Here is a 19400-nt window from a genome sequence, read left to right on the forward strand (position 1 = left end):
TGGTTATCCAATCTCTTCTTAAAAATTTCCAGAAGTCACAACTTCTGGATGCAAATGGTTCTACTGATTAATTGTTCTTTCAGGAAATTGTTTCTTTCCTGGATTAGTTTCCATCCATTGCTTCTTGTCCTACCCTCAGGTGCTTTGGAGATGAGTTTGACTCCCTCTTCTTTGTGGCAGCCCCTGAGATACTGGAACACTGCTATCATGTCACCCCTAGTCCTTCTTTTCAGCAAACTAGACATATTCAATTCCAGCAACTGTTCTTTATGTGTTTTAGCTTCCAGTCCCCTAATCATCTTTGTTGCTTTTCTCTGCACTCTTTCTGGAATCTCAACCATTTTTTTTTTACATCGTGGTGACCAAAACTGAATGCAGAATTCCAAATGTGGCCTTACCAAGGCATTATAAACTGGTATAATTAACACTTCACATGATCTTGATTCTATCCCTCTGTTTATGTAGCCTACAACTGTGTTGGCTTTTTTGGCAGCTGTTGCACACTGCTGGCTCATATTTAAATGGTTTTCCACTAGGACACCAAGATCCCTCTCACAGTTACTACTACTACTACTATGTTCCTCAGGGTTTCTATTCAACTAGGATCTAGTCTTTATGATTTTATTCTGAGCAACAGATGACTCCAAAGTCCAAACCCTGAATTGGCGGGTGAAGGTTTATTGAAATTATCTGAAATCTGCAAGGTTACCAATATTCCTTCTTTATGCAGAACTCTCCAACGTCATCACTCGGAAAGTCAAACCCAGTTTGTATACTTGGTACTTTCTGTTGGAGAATGTCTTGTGGCACAAATTTCAGGGTGCCTATTTTTAATGTTTGCTTCGTCGCACAGTCAGACAGATGTTCAGACTGGATTTGGGACTATCATTGCTCTGAAGAGTTGAAGAAGCTTCTTGGATGAGAAACAAAACATCTTCAAAGAAAAAACAAGGAAGTCCAGTTGCCTCCTGAGAAGGCACCTTTGGGATTCCAAACTAAGTTAACCAGAAGAGGTCCATTTCACAACTAGTCTAGAATGTTAGCCTTGCAAGGAAGCCAGACTAAAACAACAACAACAACAAATCAACTCACAGCCAATGAGCTAATTCTATTTATTGTAAGGTTACATTAATAAATCTTGCAAGACTGAAAGACCTTTCAGAATGGAATGCAATCTATTCTTAATAGAATCTTGCAAGTCTTAATGTACATTCGTTTCCTTGCACCAGTCTGTTTTACAGGCCAAAACTTAGGAGCTACTTTTTCTGCACGCACCCTGCTGCTTTTTATCTGACATTTCCTGAGTTGTGTCTCTTTTTAGGTGGTGAAATTAATTTTTTTTTACTACTGGTTCTGTGTGCGTGGCTTGGTGGGTGTGGCAGGAGGTTACTGCAAAATCCCCATTTCCACCCCACATTGGGGCCAGCCAGAGGTGGCATTTGCCGGTTCTCCAAACTACTCAAAATTTCCGTTACCGGTTCTCCAGAACCTGTCAGAACCTGCTGGATTTCACCCCTGCTCTTCTCCCTGCATCTCAAGGTCGTTCCCACAAGCTATTACACCAAATAATATCAGGGCTTATGGATCAAAGGGACGAGAGGATTGTGTAATGGCTCCAGACTTCTGTGGTTACCCAAGTTGGCAGCACTTGCCCTGACCCAGTTCATATCTGGCCCAGCTGTGATATTTCTGAAACTATCGCCAAGCTAGGAAATCCTTTTGCTTTGAAATCCTGGGTTTGTGTGTTCTTTCTTTTCCAAGATTACGAATCCTTGCCTCTTCCTGGCTTAGGAACTCAAGCAAAACTTTGTTCCCTCCTTCGGCCCAGATTTTTAATAGCTCAAACTTCCCAGCTGCAAACCTCCACCGGTGGTTTTGATGCCAGCTGATCCCTGTCCAAGAGAAGGAAGGAAAAGACAGACCTGTCATCTCAACTATTTCATCCCTGCTGTTTTTGCCAGGACTATTCTGTGCCTAGGAAGAGTTATGAGGGTCTATATGGCTGGGTCAACCTTGTCTGAATTTTAAATCTAGCTACCCCAAATATTAAAATCTTGCTCTGATTTATCTCAATGCAGAATATTGGGTTTTTCTTGTGAGTATGGGGGCATTCACGGATATTAGTTCTCCGTAGCAGTGGTACAACCACAGAAATATGATTTGCAGTGTGAGTTTTTATTATTTTTTATTAAAACAACCAACTGAAAAGTATTAAAATATATTTAAACAAGAACACAGGAAGTCTGAAAACAATGAAGCAGTAATACAGGAGACAAATGAAAAGTACTATGCAGATTTAAGAACTAAGAATACCATGAGCTAGGATAAAACTGATTCAAGCAAGCTTAAGAATATTAGTTTCATCAACTGTATATAATAGGAAGAATCCTAGAGAGATGCTTTATTTTATAGGTCCAAAGAAATATTTTAATTAAAAATAGTCAAGGCTGTCTGGTTTTCTATACGCATCACCCACAAAAACAGTTGAGCCTCTCAACTATCAAACGACAACCCGGCCTTCACGTGGTGCCCCCCGTTCCCACCAATCGGGCTCTGTCGACCCTTGGGACTGGCGTCCCCTTGGGTATATACAGCCGAAACAGCTTCCATGGATCGCCGTATCCATTACAGTGGCGTCAAATTTCCATGGAAGTCGCCTATACCCATGATGGGTGAAGAGGCGTCAAGTACAAGTATATACTCAGTGATGGGATTCAAATTTTTTTATCACCAGTTTTGCGGGCGTGGCTTGGAGAGCATGGCTTGGTGGGCGTTGCAGGGGGAAAAATACTGTAAAATCTCCATTCCCTCCCAATCAGCTGTGACTCGGAAGGCAGAGAATAGATTGTGGCCACCATATTAATTTTTTTTTGAAAAATGTATTATTTTAATTAAACAAAAACACACCAAAAAAGAATAATCTTTCGTTACATCTTGTAGAAAGCGTGTCTATTGGTTACAAATACATTTCTTGTGTTTCTTCCACAATCATTACATATACTTCATTCAAATTGAGTTGTACATATTAAAATTTATGTATTTTACTATCACAGTACCACAATTCTCATTTGGTTACAGTTATTTAAATGTGATTTTATCTAAAATCATTTGTATTTAAAGACACAACCACCTACTGGCATACATTCGCAATCTCAATAAACCTCCCATGACTTTACACCTTTATAACATATTCTAAAACAAAGAGTTAGTAGGATATCTAAGTATTCCCTCCCTCTTCCCCCCCTCAACTCACAAATTCAGGCTTATATCCAATTTTCTTTTACTGGTACAACACACATGTATATATCATTAAACATTATCCATTAACATTTCCTTGTTATTGTTGTAACTAACTAACTAAAAATTATTTACTATTTGTATCACCTTCTTAAGGCTTCTTAAGGAGGGGCCTCACCACCGCCTCCTTCAAGGCGGTGGGAAAGAATTCCTCTCTCAATGAAGCGTTGGTAATCGCCTGGAGCCAGCCTCGTGTCACCTCCTGGGAAGCCGAGTCTAACCAAAAGGGACATGGGTCCAGCACACAAGTGGCAGATCGCTCCAGATCTGAGCAATTTTATCCTGCAGATACTGAACAAATTCTTCAACCCTACCCTGAAAGGGGTCTTTCCCAGTTCCTTGGTTAAGTAAGGAGCGGGTCACCCTAAACAGGGTGGCTGGGCAGTTATCTACGGATGCGATAAGAGCGGAAAAATGTTGCTGTTTTACCGCTTTTATCGCCACTAAGTAGGATTTAATATGAATTCTTACTAGTGTTCGATCAGATTCGGACCGGCTGGCCCTCCAACCACTTTCTAGGCATCTTTTCCGGTGTTTCATCTCCCGGAGCTCCTCAGTAAACCAGGGAGCTACCCGGGATCGACACCGGGTCAGAGGTCGCAAAGGCACAACGCGATCCAAGGCCCCAGTGGCTGCCCTATCCCAGGCTTCCACTAGGGCTTCGGTCGAGCTATGAGCAAGGGATTCAGGAAAAGTCCCAAGCTCCATCAGGAACCTTTCACGGTCCATCCGGCGCCTGGGGCGGAACCATCTAGTTGATTCCACCTCCCTGCAGCGAGGGGTAGCAGTATGGAAGTCAAGCCTGATGAGGAAATGTTCAGACCATAACAAGGGTTGAATAGAAATATCTCCTAAATCTAGAACATTCATCCACTGCCCAGAGAAAAAAATCAGGTCGAGTGTGTGTACCCTTGCATCTGTTTTTCACCCTCCCCAGACTCCGGATGCCTTCCTGAAGCCTGGAGAGAGGGAAAACAGGCTCCCCCTGCACTCCGGAAGGCTGAAAATCAGCTGACCGGTGCACACAGAGCTGATGACTGACATGCCAGCAAATATGGTTCCACATGTCACCTGTTGGCACACATGCCATAGGTTCACCATCATATATATATATACATATATACATATATACATACATACATACATACATACATACATACATATATATATATATATATATATATATATATATATATATATACACACATACAAAGGCAACAGTAAAAATAATGGCTTTCTGTTGTGATGGTCTCTTGTGATGAGCCGATAGACAGAAAAAGGAAGCAGTATCCTTCCTCCTATATTTGGGCATACCAGGCATACCATATATTTTGTGACACTAAAGATATATATATGTGTGTGTTCCTCTAGTATTATGTAACCTAAAATATAGTCAGGGATTCTCACATACTAGTTGTTCATTCAGGTTTCTGGGAAATCAATCATGGCCATCCAAATCTGAAGCTTCTACACTGAAGCTGGGCCTCCATGCCTCTAACCAGGGAATAAAACATCTGATTAATAGGAACCAAGGAGAACGCATGGCAGGAGATGGCCAGTCTGCTTAGGACTTCAGTCAGAGCCATAAAAAAATTCCCAGGGGTCTCCATAAAGAGGCACCTCGCTATACCTTCCCCACACAAGGTCAGCAGCCAGCTCTTCAAAGCCTGTATCTGGCAGATTGAGCAGCCCTCTCTTAATCCAGAACCAAGGGTAGATATTTTCTCCAGAGAAGTTTGCGGGAGGGAAGGTAAAGATCCAACGGTTGGTCTCAGCATTGAAAAATGACACCTGCCCTGCAGTGTAATCTAGATTTACCTGGATTTTTTGGAGAGGCTCAGAGAGGTACAAAGGAACAACACCAGAATTAGTAAATGCCACGTATTTTTCCCCCTCAACTAAACCCAGTCCCCAAATGCCGTTTTCGGGAGCAAAATGTACCACGTGCTTCCTCTCCACTGACTCTTTGGCCACCCCCACGGCCCAGATCTCCCCTTCTTCCACATTTATTTCCCAGTAGATTCTCCCTGCAGTGAACCCTTCGCTTCCCAGCACGCAGGATTCTTTTTCGAATCTCTTCCAGTGGTAGGGGATTTTTCCCTTCACTTTTGTATTCCACTTGACAGTCATCTCACAATCTAAAAGATCCAGCATGGGACTCAGGGTGTCCGAATCAAAGAACACATTTGCTGGAAGAGAAAAGGATCATGTTAGGCTGCACAGCTCACAGTAACCTTCCCTTCACCTTCTATGCCACCCTCCAGATGGGTTAGGGCAGCATCGCTCAGAATTGCCAGCTGGCACATTGCTGGCAATTTTGGATGATAGGAAAGCAGGCTAAAGGCTGGAGTAGATTTCTGCGTCACTGGACTACATGAAACCCACACAACTGTCATTCAAAAACAGTGGCGTAGCTGTTCCTTTTATACCTTAGCGGATTTTAATGTTCCGGCTCCGGAGAAGTTCCCTAGAACAGGGAGTTGGATCGACCAACCAGCATGCAGGATGCACACCTCCCCAGAATGCACAGTTGGGATTTGGGAAGTGTGTGTGTCAGTGGTGGGATTCAGAATTTTTTACTACCAGTTTGGTGGGTGTGGCTTGGTGGGTGTGGCATGGCTTGGTGGGCATGGCAGGGGAAGGATACTGTAAAATCCCCACTTCCTCCCAATCAGCTGGTACTGGGGAGGCAGAGAATAAATGGGGGCGGGGCCAGTCAGAGGTGTGTGTGTGTGTGTGTGTGTGTGTGTGTGTGTGTGTGTGTGTGTTGGCAGCCATTTGCAGCCATCTGGAACCTCTGCTTACTCATCAACCCCTTTGCAGCATAGGTATGTGGTGATGGCTACAGCAGGGATCTCCAACCTTGGTGACTTTAAGACTTGTGGACTTCAATTCCCAGAATTCCTCACTCAGCATGTCCACAAGTCTTAAATCTGCCAAGGTTAGAGACCCCTGGACTAGAGGTGGTTGGGGGCCGCTACCTAAGTCAACCTTCAGTCCATTTCAAGATCCCATTAACATTTACAGCAGTGCTTTCCAAATCTGGGAAAATACCCCAAATTGGGTAAAAATGTCTTTTCCTTTGGGTAAACAACACACAATCCTGTCACCCAATGGCAACAGGGGCATTTAAATTGAATTAAAGGTTGCCACGTGTACTAAAATATATTTGAAAAGTCTGCCAAATATTCCTATTAAGAGGAAAAATCAATGAAATTGCCAATGGGAATCAGTTGAAATGACATAAAGTTCATGAATGATATTGTTTCAACAAAACCGTTCTCAAGTTACAACCTCCCATTCAATGAAGTTATAACAGTGCTGGAGGAAAGGACTTATGACAGCTCTTTGAAGCTTGATAAGACTTTCTGATAAGGGGCTTTTGGGTCATGAAGGTAAAAATGGGTGAACAATAAATTTAATAAATAAATAAGTAAGTAAGTATGTTTGGGTATGTCTAGTTTAATGAAAAGAAGGACTAGGGGAGACATGATAGCAGTGTTCCAATGTCTCAGGGATTGCTACAAAGAAGAGGGAGTCAAACTATTCTCCAAGGCACCTGAGGGTAGAAGAAGAAGCAATGGGTGGAAACTAATCAAGGAGAGAAGCAATCTAGAACTGAGGAGAAATTTCCTGACAGTTAGAACAATTAATCAGTGGCACAACTTGCCTCCAGAAGTTGTAAATGGCCCAACACTGGAAGTCTTTAAGAAGAAGTTGGATAGCCATTTGTCTGGAACAGTATAGGGTTTCCTGCTTAGGCAGGGGGTTGGACTAGAAAACCTCCAAGGTCCCTTCTAACTCTGCTATTGTATTGCATTGTATTGCATTGCATTGCATTGTATTTTAAGTAAGTAAGTACGGTAAATAAATAAGGGAGGAAAAAAATTTCGACACACTGATTTATGGAAATCATTCAAAATGAAGCAAAACAAAGGTATCCCAAAAATTTTTTAAAAACCCACCAAATTGACTGTCTGCTGACAAAATGAAAACAGCCACAGACTATTTATTCCATTTTTGTGTTGCCTTTCCACTAAATTGTGTTTAAATAGCTTAGCAATGAATCAGTGAAATGAAAAGGTTTTTCACAAGGCACATCTATTAAATAACATATCAAAAAATAAACACTGAACAATAGATGGCTGATTCACAATTTATAAAACATACACCATTGGCTGGTTTTGTACAATACACTAAGCTACGAGGATTGTTTATAAATCTCAGTGGCTAACATCACAAGAGGAATGGAAACTGTGAAGCAATCAATTCTTATGGACTTCTATCATTTCCCAGTTTGGCTTGGTAAATTTACCTTTCTCATAAGATTTCAGGCAGTTGTCCATGATTTTCATTAATTCGGTTTGCATCTTAGCTAGAAGGTAAAGGCAGAATAAAGGAAAATAAATAATAGTTGGCATTGTTTAACTACTTCATTCAGCAACCAACCATAGTAAGGCATAGATGCCATGATTAAAGTCTATTTACATTATGGTACCCTGTCTCTAATAAACCCTAAGTTTTTTTTCCTCATACATTTCTCAAAATAATAATAGATAATAGATAATAGATAATAGATAATAGATAATAGATAATAGATAATAGATAATAGATAATAGATAATAGATAATAGATAATAGATAATAGATAATAGATAATAGATAATAGATAATAGATAATAGATAATAGATAATAGATAATAGATAATAGATAATAGATAATAGATAATAGATAATAATAAATAAATAATAGATAATAATAAATAGTGAGTAATGAGTAGTAATGAGTAATGAGTAATGAGTAATACACACTACACACTACACACTACACACTACATAACTTATAACTTATAACTAACTTATAACTTATAACTTATAACATAACTTATAACTAACTTATAACTTATAACTTATAACTTATAACTTATAACTTATAACTTATAACTTATAACTTATAACTTATAACTTATAACTTATAACTTATAACTTATAACTTATAACTTATAACAACTTACTTATAACTTATAACTAACTTATAACTTATAACTTATAACTTATAACTTATAACTTATAACTTATAACTTATAACTTATAACTTATAACTTATAACTTATAACTTATAACTTATAACTTATAACTTATAACTTATAACTAACTTATAACTTATAACTTATAACTTATAACTTATAACTTATAACTTATAACTTATAACTTATAACTTATAACTTATAACTAACTTATAACTTATAACTTATAACTTATAACTTATAACTTATAACTTATAACTTATAACTTATAACTTATAACTTATAACTTATAACTTATAACTTATAACTTATAACTAACTTATAACTTATAACTATAATAATAATAAATGGTTAATGATTAACGATTAATGATTAATGCGCTCAACAATCAATAATTAATAATATGTAATTAATAATAATAATTGATAATAATAATTGATAACAACAACAATAACAACAATAACAATAATGGTCTGCACAGAGGAATCAAGGAGGAATTTCCTGACAGTGAGAATGATTATTCAGTGGAACAGCTTGCCCCTGGAGTTGTTGCTGCTTTTCAAAAAACAGCAACACCCATTTATCTGGAATGGTGTAAGACAGTGATGGCCAACCTTTTTGCCATCGCATGCCAAAAGCAAGGGGAGTGCAGGGGGGTCGTGCATGTGTGTGCCCACATCCATAATTCTATGTGCACGACCTCCCCCGGCATGCGCTTGTGACCCCAACTTTTTGCACGCAATGGACCCGTTTTTCACCCTCCCCAGGCTCCAAAGGCTTTCTAGGAGCCTGGATAGGGCAAAAATGCCCCCCCCCCCCGCCCTCCAGAGGCTTCAGGAGGCTTCCCTGAAGCCTCCGGAGGACGAAAAACAGCCTAACACGCAAACTGGAAGTCCATCCCCGAACTTCTGGTTTATGCGTTGGGCTGTTTTCGCCCTCTGGAGGGCGAAAAATGGCCCTATGGACAACCCATCCATTCCTGAACTTCTGGTTTGCCTGTGGGGCTGTTTTTCACCTTCCATGGGGCGAAAAACGCACTACGGGCTACTCAGAAGTCCGTTCCTAAACTTCCAGATTGCCTGATGGGCTGTTTTTCATCCTCCTGAGGCTTCAGGAGGCTTCCCTCCTGTGGGCACGCCTGCGCATGACCCCCCCCCTGCACTCCCCTTGCTTTTGGCACGCGATGGCAAAAAGGTTAGCCATCACTGTCTTATACCATTGTCCTTTGGAGAATAGCTTGACTCACTCTTCTTTGTGGCAGCCCCTGAGATATCAGAACCCTGCTATGATGTCCTTCTCTTCATCAAACTAGACATACCCAATTCCAGCAACAGTTCTTCATATGTTTCAGCCTCCAGTCCCCAAATCAACTTTGTTGCTCTTTTCTACACTAGAGTCTCAACATCTCTTTTTACATCGTGGCGACCAAAACTGGATGCTGTAGTCCAAGTAATTGACTGGGTGTGTCCTACCAATCTATGCCTTTAACATTTGTCAACATTCTTTTAGCATTGATAGCATCCATTTCATCAACATTTTCCTTGGATACTACTTTACAGTATTCATTTCAATTCCACTCTTCAAAGTATCTCCTTAATTCCCATAACAAACCTCTGACTTCCTTCTTCCAGCCTTCAATTTTCACCTGGAATTGTGTTCTAGGCTCACTCTGGTGTCTTTCACTCCCATTTCTTTTCAAGCACCATTTTTGGCATTCTCATATAATGGACTGTCTCATGTTCGGAAACTCTCTTTTTGATCTGCTAGATCTAAATTAGTCTTTTGTGATAAGCGAAGAAACTAACTGTGTTTTTGGATTTACTATTTTTTTTCTGCGAATGTATAAGCCCATATAAACAGTGATGGGATGCTGCCAGTTTAACAACCGGTTCGGTGAGTGGGCACTTTGCACGCGTCTAAAGCGCTTGTACGCAACACTGAAAATGGAGAATTTAGAAGCTCAGCTGCTTCCCTTCCAAGTCAGCAACGGTAAGTAGAACCGCGGGGGGGGGGGGATCAGCAGTGCTGTGTGATTGAGATGAGCTAGAAAGCAGGAAGTAAAGGACAGGATAGGGCGGGGGTGGTTGGGTGGGGCCAACTGATCATCGGAGCTATCGGTTCACCCGAACCAGTCCAAACCGGCTGAATACCACCCATATATAAACCATACATTTGAAAGAATAAGGTTTTTTTCTATGCATATCATCTCCACCCATCACTCACAAGAGGGAGAAAGTAAATGGAAGATTGTGAGAGAAGTAAAGGAGAGACAGATTTTCTGGAAGCGAAAGCTATTGAGGACAATGGCCACAAGAACATGACCAAACCTGGAACAATCACAGAAATAAATCCTTAAGCCTGTTTCTACCGCCTTTCATTTTCCTCCTTCTTTTCCTCCTGATACCTTTCCATGCCTTCAGTGTCTTCTTCAGAACTTTATTTTGTTCAATGACTTTGTCCAATCTCTGTTCCAGGTCACCAAGATTGTTTTCCTCATACTTTCCTTCACCAAAGCTATAGGAAAAAAGAAAGAAACAACAACAGTAGGCTATATAGGCACTTGAAAACAAAACAATATAGTTATCTGTGAAAACACACAGAAATTGGCGTATTACACAAAGTAGCAAAAGATATAATGTGAGCACAGTCTTAAGCACATTCGTGTTTTAAGAGGGCAGGGTGAGAATGAGATGGGCGGTACCTAAATTAGATGATGACGGAGATAGAGAGATATGGATGAATGGATTGATGGATGGATAGGTGGATAAATACATAGAGATAGGTAGGTAGGTAAATAGGGATAGATGGATGGAGAAAGATAGAAAGATAGAAAGATAGCAATAGCAGTAATAGCAGTTAGACTTATATACCGCTTCATAGGGCTTTCAGCCCTCTCTAAGTGGTTTACAGAATCGGCATATTGCCCCCACAATCTGGGTCCTCATTTTACCCACCTCGGAAGGATGGAAGGCTGAGTCAACCCTGAGCCGGTGAGATTTGAACCGCCGAGCTGCAGAACTAGCAGTCAGCTGAAGTGGCTGCAGTACTGCACCCTAACCACTGCGCCACCTCGGCTCTGATAGAAAGATAGAAAGATAGAAAGATAGAAAGATAGAAAGATAGAAAGATAGAAAGATAGAAAGAAAGATAGAAAGATAGAAAGATAGAAAGATAGAAAGATAGAAAGATAGAAAGATAGAAAGATAGAAAGATAGAAAGATAGAAAGATAGAAAGATAGAAAGAAAGATAGAAAGATAGAAATATAGAAAGAAAGATAAAAAGATAGGTAGGTAGGTAGGTAGGTAGGTAGGTAGGTAGGTAGGTAGGTAGGTAGGTAGGTGGGTAGGTAGGTAGGTAGGTAGGTAGGTAGAGATAGAAAGATAGACAGACAGACAGACAGACATGATAGAGATATACAGTAGGATAAATAGACAGTAAGATAGATGATAGATGGATAATAGATAGATATTGATAGACAGTAAAATAAATTATAGATGATAATAGAGATATCGACAATAAGATAGATAGATAGATAGATAGATAGATAGATAGATAGATAGATAGATAGATAGATAGATAGATGATAGACAGACACACACTATAGATTGACAGACAGATGACAGGTAGATGATAGACAGATAGACCCCTGTAAGGCTGTACACAATGAAGTGCATGGATTAAAGAGGTCATGTTACAATACCTGGCCAGATTGCCAAAGACCAAAACAGTTCGTAGGCATTGCTTTGGCTACAATTATTTAAGACAACCTATCTGTATTCTTTTTCAAAGAAAGATTTCTATCAATCTTGTTACGGGGGAGCAAAGAGGAGCCTAGGGAATGACAGCAACAGTTTCAGAAGCTCAAATGCAGGGGCTTTTCATCCCAAACTTCATCACCAGGCAGAAGGAAAATGCGTAAGGAAGAGGCACGTACCAGTTTGAAATAACTAAATATTCCTAGAAGGAAGCAGAGAAAATTCCCATTTTTGTAAGGGTTAGGGTTAGCATTAGCATTCATGTAATCATCAGCATTAATGCAAATGTTTACCTTATTCCCTGAAATATGCAGTATTTGTGAACTTAGTAAACTCAGCTGTAATTCACTTATAGGACTTTTAAGATTCCCTTTCGACTTCATTGTTTATATACAATAGTTTCAATCCTCTAAGCAAAATTGCAACTAAACTCTCAGTCTGAACAAACTCTCACACCATAGAGGAATAAGCATGTTGTAATGCTTATTATACATGTCCTGACTGAGGCTTCCCGAGAGAATGAAGCAACTCCTTGTCCCGACAAAAAAACCCTTTTATTAATTTACTGCTCATCTCAAAGAGTCACAAACCAATTAAGCGAAATATTGTTTCCTGCAAACTCCATTCCCTTTTCGCTCCTCTTTTATTTCCTCTGAGAGGGGCCATTCATCATCCACTTGTGGCCATAGTCCCAAGTCGCCCCCTGTTCTTTAGCTGTTCCCTTCATCTAGCTGCTAGCAACTCTGCACATGCGCACACTGGGAACAGGCTCCAGCTGTTCTTCTGCCTCACTGATGTCTGACTCTGAAGGCAGCTGAAAACTGGCATACAGCCCTGGCCCACTCTCTGCCTCCGACACAGAGCCCTCCTCAGAGCCTTCCCCAGACTCCAGGACTGGCCCATCTTCCTCCCCAACCCCCTCACTGTCCAAATCTGCTGCCAGCTCTACTGGCCTCTGGCAGGCCACAACAACACACATTATACCCACAGATACATCCGCACACACACAAAGCCAATGATCAAGAGCATTTCTATGAAAGTTCTCACTTTGAGGCATTCTTCAGGAAGGTCGTGGCGTAGTTTCTCTAAGTTACTGACCAAGCTGTTGATCTGAGTCATTTGCTTCAAGAATTCAGCCTCTGGCTGATCACACTTCCTCTCTATGTCTCCAATCAAGGTGTTCAGTTGGGTTGTGTTGGCGGTGTGCCTGGCGTGGTTTTTTTTCTGATAGTCTAAGATGTCGATTTTCAGTTCTTCCAGATGGGAAATCAAGAACTGCATTTGGTCCTTGGCAGCCTGGTGGAACTGTTCAAATTCATGCACCAACTTGAGTTGTTCTTCTCCTGACCTTTCCTGCAGATATATCATTATTGGGATTGTCAGAATGGTGGCGCAATTGGCATCTCCAAATCTCAACTATTTTGGGCTCAATTGTGGATGTTAAGTCAAGGATTATCTTTACCCAGTGAAATGGGTCCTGCCATTTCCCGGGGCTCTTTTTGTTATAACTCTCTTCACTAGCATAGCGGAACACAGAAATAAACAACAAAACCAAATAAAACCAGAGATACCTACCGATAGTTTCTGAGTGCTTACTTCAACATGCTTCTCATACAGCCTAGCAACTTCTCTTCCCTTTTTCACGTGATTCTGGATTTCAGCCTATTAAAATGTCACAGGGAGGAAGAGGCGAAGAAAATTAGATTTGAATGTCTAGATCAGGGGTAGTCAACCTTTTTATACCTACCGTCCACTTTTGTATCTCTGTCAGTAGTAAAATTTTCTAACTGCCCACCCAATTCCACAGTAATGGTGATTTATAAAGTAGGGAAGTCAATTAAATTTAAAAAAAGGAAAGTGCTTCAGTATTGGACAAAACCCCTACCGCCCACCATGAAAGCTGGAACGCCCACAAGTGGGCGGTAGGGACCAGGTTGACTACCACTGGTCTAGATAGAAACCGCAGGGATACAAAAAAGCATTGTAGCTTCTTTGAATGTAGTTTACTCAATATAAATAATTTACTCAAGGTGAACCGCTCCAAACTCGATTGCAGAAAATACGACTTCAGCAACAGAGTGGTCAATTCCTGGAATGCACTACCTGACTCCGTTGTTACAGCCTCAAACCCCCACAGCTTCAACCTCAAACTGTCTACTGTGGACCTCACCCCATTCCTAAGAGGTCCGTAAAGAGGACATGCTTAAGCACAACAGCGTGCCTTCCGTCCCTGTCCTACTGTCCCCATTTATTTGTATTCATTTCCTTTGTTCATGTCCATGTTGATACTTATACCTGCTATCCTATACATGTTTGACAAGCTAAAAAAATAAAATAAAATGTGTGTCTCTTCCCTATGCACCACAGAAGCAGTAGACCAGATGATTGGTTATTGGTTTTGCATGGGAACGTATGCATGACAAAGATAGGATGGTCTCCAGACTTCCCACTTCCCAGTCCTCCCACGACTGCAACTAAACTTACACAGCGTTTGCCAAGCCTGTCTATCGATCTTCCTCTTGCGGGTCTCTATGGTTGACTCAGCTTTCGGCCTATATGTGCCAAGGCAACCAAATCACATCTCTTGCAATGGGCAGGAGATGTGAAAGGGTTCTATGCAGCCATTTCCCTAGTTTATTGTGATTACCAATTGTGTGTGTTTGTGTGTGTGTGTGTGTGAATAATAAAATACTGAAGTACATTAACGTTTGCAACCTTACTTCCTTTTTCAAGTAGCTTCATCAGATCTGAGCTGTTGTTTGAGACAATAAATACCTCTCTATCTTTCTCAAAGGTCAAAATGTTGAGTTTGCAATAGATTGTACATGTTAAAACATAACAATAAACCATAAAGATTATACTCATGCCATAAACCAAGCTACAATCTTAGGGTTTAATAATCTGATAGCAGGATACACACAAAACAGTAAGATAGGCTGCACTTAATATTACTTAAGTGTGGCCTTTGTGGACATTAAACCACAGTCCCATCTTGTGCAGCTGCACGACCACAATCTGGCTGAAGCCCACACAGCCATTTTGAAGGATGAGGACTGCAAAACTGAAAACCAGCTGCACATTGTCATCGTAACTAACTCCTAATTCCTAGGCTGCTTTACTTCCCCCTATGGCAATGTTTCTCAACCTTGGCGACTTTAAGTCCTGTGGACTTCAACTCCCAGAATGCCCCAGCCAGCTGGGGGGGGGAATTCTGGGAGTTGAAGTCCACAGGACTTAAAGTCGCCAAAGTTGAGAAACACTGCCCTATGGAATCAAACCGAGAACCCAAAGCAAGCAATCAAGGCATAGTGTGGTACAGGTAGTCCTCGAGTTATGACGACAATTGAGCCCAAAATTTATGTTGCTAAGTGAAACATTAGTTATGTGAGTTCCCTTGTACAACTTTTCTTGCCACAGTTCTTAAGTGAATCATGGCATTTGTTCAGCTAGTAACATGGTTGTTAAGTGAATCTGGCTTCCCCATGGACTTTGTTTGCCAGAAGGGCACAAAAGCTGATCACATGGCCCCCAAGACATCGCAACCGTCATAAATATGAACCCAGTCGCCAGCTGACTTTTGATCATGTGACCATGGGGATGCTGCAACGGTCTTATAGGGTGAAAAATGGTCAGACGTCACTTTTTTCAGTGCTGTTGTAACTTGGAACAGTCACTAAATGAACTATTTTCCCAAAGGTGCTTTTTTTCAAGAGGCAACTGGAGTTTCTGGTTTTTTCTTTGAAGATGTTTCACTTTTCATCCAAGAAGCTTCTTCAGCTCTGAAGAGAAGTGAAATGTCTTCAAAGAAAAACCAGAAACTCCAGTTGCCTCTTGAAAAAAAGCCCCTTCGGGACAACCGTAACCTGGATGACTGAGAGTCTCCATAGATATAAATGAACATATCAATAGAATATAGAGTAGAATAGAATAGAATAGAATATAGAATAGAATACTGAATAGAATAGAATAGAATAGAATAGAATAGCAGAGTTGGAAGGGACATTGGAGGTCTTCTAGTCCAACCCCCTGCTTAGGCAGGAAACCCTATATGCTTTGAGACAAATGGTTGTCCAATCTCTTCTTTAAAACTTCCAGTGTTTGGAGCATTCACAATGTCTGGAGGCAAGTGGTTCCACTGATTAATTGTTCTATCAGTTCTAAGTTGCTTCTCTCCTTGATTAGTTTCCACCCATTGCTTCTTGTTTTACACTCAGCAGGGGTGGGTTTCAACCGGTTCGCGGCAGTCCCTGCGAACCGGTTGGTCGCCGAACCCGGAAGTAAGTAACTTCCGGGAACGGCGAAGGGCCCACCCGCGCGCGCCCGCGCACCTGCGCCCGCTCCTTACCCGGTTTTGACGAATTCTGCGCTTCCACGCATGTGCAGGATGCATACAGCGCCTGCGCGATCCTCCAGGAGCAGCTGGAGCATCGCACAGAAGCTAGTACGCACGCGCGTGCCGCACGCGTGCGCGAGGACGCCGCCGGCCTCGTTCGCCCTTTTGTCGGTGAACCATTCATAAGGAAAGGGTTTCCAATTGCTATAGGTAAGGGAGCTCAGGTTATTTCCTGTGCCTGTTTTCTTTCAGAAACCAAAAAAGAATGGATAAAGGCATTAAAACAATAAATAAAACAAGGGAGGAAAACGTCTTCCATAAATCAATAGCAGTTTGGGTATGCCAGACATGGAAAAAGAAAAACATTCCCCATTGCAAATCTATGGGATTGTTCTAAAAGGATAACAAACTTTGGTCTTGTATCTCTATATATCAACTTGATTTAATCGATTCCACTCATATAAGAACTGACTTTTCCTGGACTCAGCTCCAGTCCTCTGCAGAGCAGCTGTTTTTGTGTCAGTGGGACTTCATGGGAAGGGGAGGTAGAATGTTTTGCTCCTGTAATTCTCTCCTATCATTGCAGCTCAACAGAATAACAAAGAAAAGGGAAATATTAGAGTTTCTTTTCCTCTGATGTTGGTGGATGCCTTTTGCTCAGGCTGAAGGAAGGGAGATTGACTGGAAGATGAAACTCAACCTTCCTTGCAAGAAATTCGTCTGAATGGTGGGGGGGACTGAGGAGGAAGAGAACTCCATCCTGGGCTGGGACCTCAAGGGGGAGCTGGATAAAGCCACAGCAGCTGCAGTTCTCGTCTTCCTCTTAATAGGAAAATTAATACCTATTAATACTCTTCGGAAAAAGATAGATGACATGGTGACTGGAAACCTCCATAGACGTTTTACATGAAACAGAAAAAAAATGAACTTACAATTTATAGTTTTGATAGTTAGCATAGGTTATGCTATAACCATAGAGCAAGAAGTAAATTTATAATTGTATTTATAAATGCTATAAATATTAGATCTTTTTCTTTCTTTCTTTCTTTCTCTTTTGTTCTTTCCTTTCCTTCCTTCTTTCCTTCCTTCCTTCTTTCCTTCCTTCCTTCTTTCCTTTTTTCTTTCTTTCTTTCTTTCTTTTGTTCTTTCCTTTTCTTCCTTCCTTTCTTCTTTCTTTCTTTCTTTCTTTCTTTCTTTTGTTCTTTCCTTTTCTTCCTTCCTTCCTTCCTTCCTTCCTTTTTCTTTCTTTCTCTCTCTCTTTCTTTCTTTTGTTCTTTCCTTTTCTTCCTTCCTTCTTTCTTTTCTCTTTCTTTCTTACTTTCTTTCTTTTCTTTCTTTGTCTCTTTTCCTCCGTCCCTCCCATCCTACTTTCCTTCCCAGCTTTTCCCCCTCTTTTTCTTATTCTATATTAGTTTCTACTAATTTTTAATTATGTATGTATAAAATTTTATTTAAAAAAATACATACAGAGAGAGAGAGATGTGCTCTTGGGTGATTCCTGGGTGATTTCCTAACCCTGGTATCAATAGTTACCGTTTATGATTTTTATAATCCATAGTTGAACTAGATTGATAATATGTTAAGAAATTCTGGAAGAGTAATTTATAACGTTACTTGGAGATACCAAAAAGAGTTTTCTTCCAAGTCTTAAACTTATTACTAGACCTAGTAGGATGAAGGAATTCAAAGCAAAATATTTCATTTGTTCTGTTTCCCTGCTCCGTTTGCCAAAGTTTAGAAGCACATTCAAAGTTTTATATTGTATATATCCTGTACCTCCTGCCTCTTTTTCTAAATAAACCCTGGAGTAACAATCTACAGTCAAGCTAGGATGCTCAAAAAAATCTGTTCAGCATGCTTTACAAAGAGTTACGTTTCTCGATTTGCTACCTGCTGGACAGGTGACTTCATTTTCCAAGCTTCCCAGCCAGAATTCCAAGCTTACAATTCTGGAAGAATCTTGCCTCTTTTTCAGAAAATACCTGGAATGAGATGCCAAGCAGGAGATCCCAAAATTGCCTAGAAAAGCCAATCACTCACTCACCTTCTTTTTTTGGGCTGCTTCTTTGATGGGAAGAACAGTGTGAGTGTGATGCTTCTTGCTTTTGGCACACTGGGTGCAGATCAAAGCCAACTCATTCTGGCAGAAGAAGTTCAGAGGTTTGTTGTGGAGCTCACAGCGAGTTGATGGCAATAAGTTAGCAACAGCTCCAGCAGCAGCAGCAGTAGCCATGGCTCCTCTCGTGGAAAGAAAGAGAAGAAAAAAAAATTCTTCCCCCACTAACTTCCTTTTGGCCAAGAAAGTCTCCTCCCACCACGGCCTCAGTGTGTTCTTCACTGGCAAGGCCATCTTACACGCCTCCAGTTGTGTCACACAGAGGTGTGTTTCCCCCGCCTCTCACGAAGGACTTTATCAATGTGAATTTAAGGCTGTATGGAGATCAATCCGCTTTTCTCAACTTCTCACACTGCCTGCAACTGCTTCAGAAGCAGATCATGCTAGGAGGATTCCCAGGTTAAGTGAATTCAGCATGTCATGGGAACCCGAATAATTCTTATGTGTACAATCATGCTGGTGAAAGCCCTTTCATTGTCCTGTCTCAGAATATAGTGAAATGTTAGACGTTAACAGGTTCTGAAAGTCTATGGAGATACTTAGTCATCCAGATCGTGGTTGGCTCAAAGATGCTTTTTTCAAGAGGCAACTGGACTTTCTGGTTTTTCTTTGAAGATGTTTTGCTTCTCAACCAGGAAGCTTTTTCAGCTCTGACTGGACAGAGTACAAATCCTTCCATTTCCCACCATCCAGTCAGAGCTGAAGAAGCTTCCTGGATGAGAAGTGAAACTTCTTCAAAAACAAAACAAAACAGAAAGTCCAGTTGCCTGGATGGATGACTGAGAATCTTCATAGACTTTCAGAGCCTGTTAACTTCTAACACTTCACTATATTCTAAGACAGGACAATGAAAGGGCTTCAAAGAGAAACCA

At 40.8% G+C, this 19400-nt stretch overlaps 2 protein-coding genes across 2 annotated transcripts in view; one reads left to right on the top strand and one right to left on the bottom strand.

Annotated features, from left to right (window-relative positions):
* Positions 1-19400, top strand: part of LOC116503304 (zinc-binding protein A33-like) — a 902198-nt gene that overhangs the window by 822440 nt on the left and 60358 nt on the right. The gene's annotated exons all lie outside the window — the stretch shown is intronic.
* LOC116503305 (zinc finger protein RFP-like) lies at positions 4541-18673 on the bottom strand. The gene is made up of 7 exons (XM_032209628.1): positions 18457-18673; positions 13655-13741; positions 13127-13432; positions 12259-12281; positions 10728-10837; positions 7613-7672; positions 4541-5486 (listed from the first exon to the last, which is right to left on the bottom strand). The coding sequence occupies exons 1-7, from the start codon at positions 18643-18645 to the stop codon at positions 4870-4872; spliced, it is 1392 nt and encodes a 463-aa protein (XP_032065519.1). The 5' UTR covers positions 18646-18673; the 3' UTR covers positions 4541-4869.

The sequence above is a fragment of the Thamnophis elegans genome, chromosome 2, assembly GCF_009769535.1.
Source record: "Thamnophis elegans isolate rThaEle1 chromosome 2, rThaEle1.pri, whole genome shotgun sequence".
Lineage (NCBI taxonomy): Eukaryota > Metazoa > Chordata > Lepidosauria > Squamata > Colubridae > Thamnophis > Thamnophis elegans.

What these genes read in the sequence shown, in the direction of transcription:
- LOC116503305 (XM_032209628.1), bottom strand. Translation starts at nt 18,645, where the DNA reads ATGGCTACTGCTGCTGCTGCTGGAGCTGTTGCTAACTTATTGCCATCA. An exon ending in TAAGCACTCAGAAACTATCG is followed by an intron (nt 13,433 to 13,654) that starts GTAGGTATCTCT and finishes ATATATCTGCAG; the next exon opens with GAAAGGTCAGGAGAAGAACA. An exon ending in GACACTGAAGGCATGGAAAG is followed by an intron (nt 7,673 to 10,727) that starts GTATCAGGAGGA and finishes TTTACCTTCTAG; the next exon opens with CTAAGATGCAAACCGAATTA.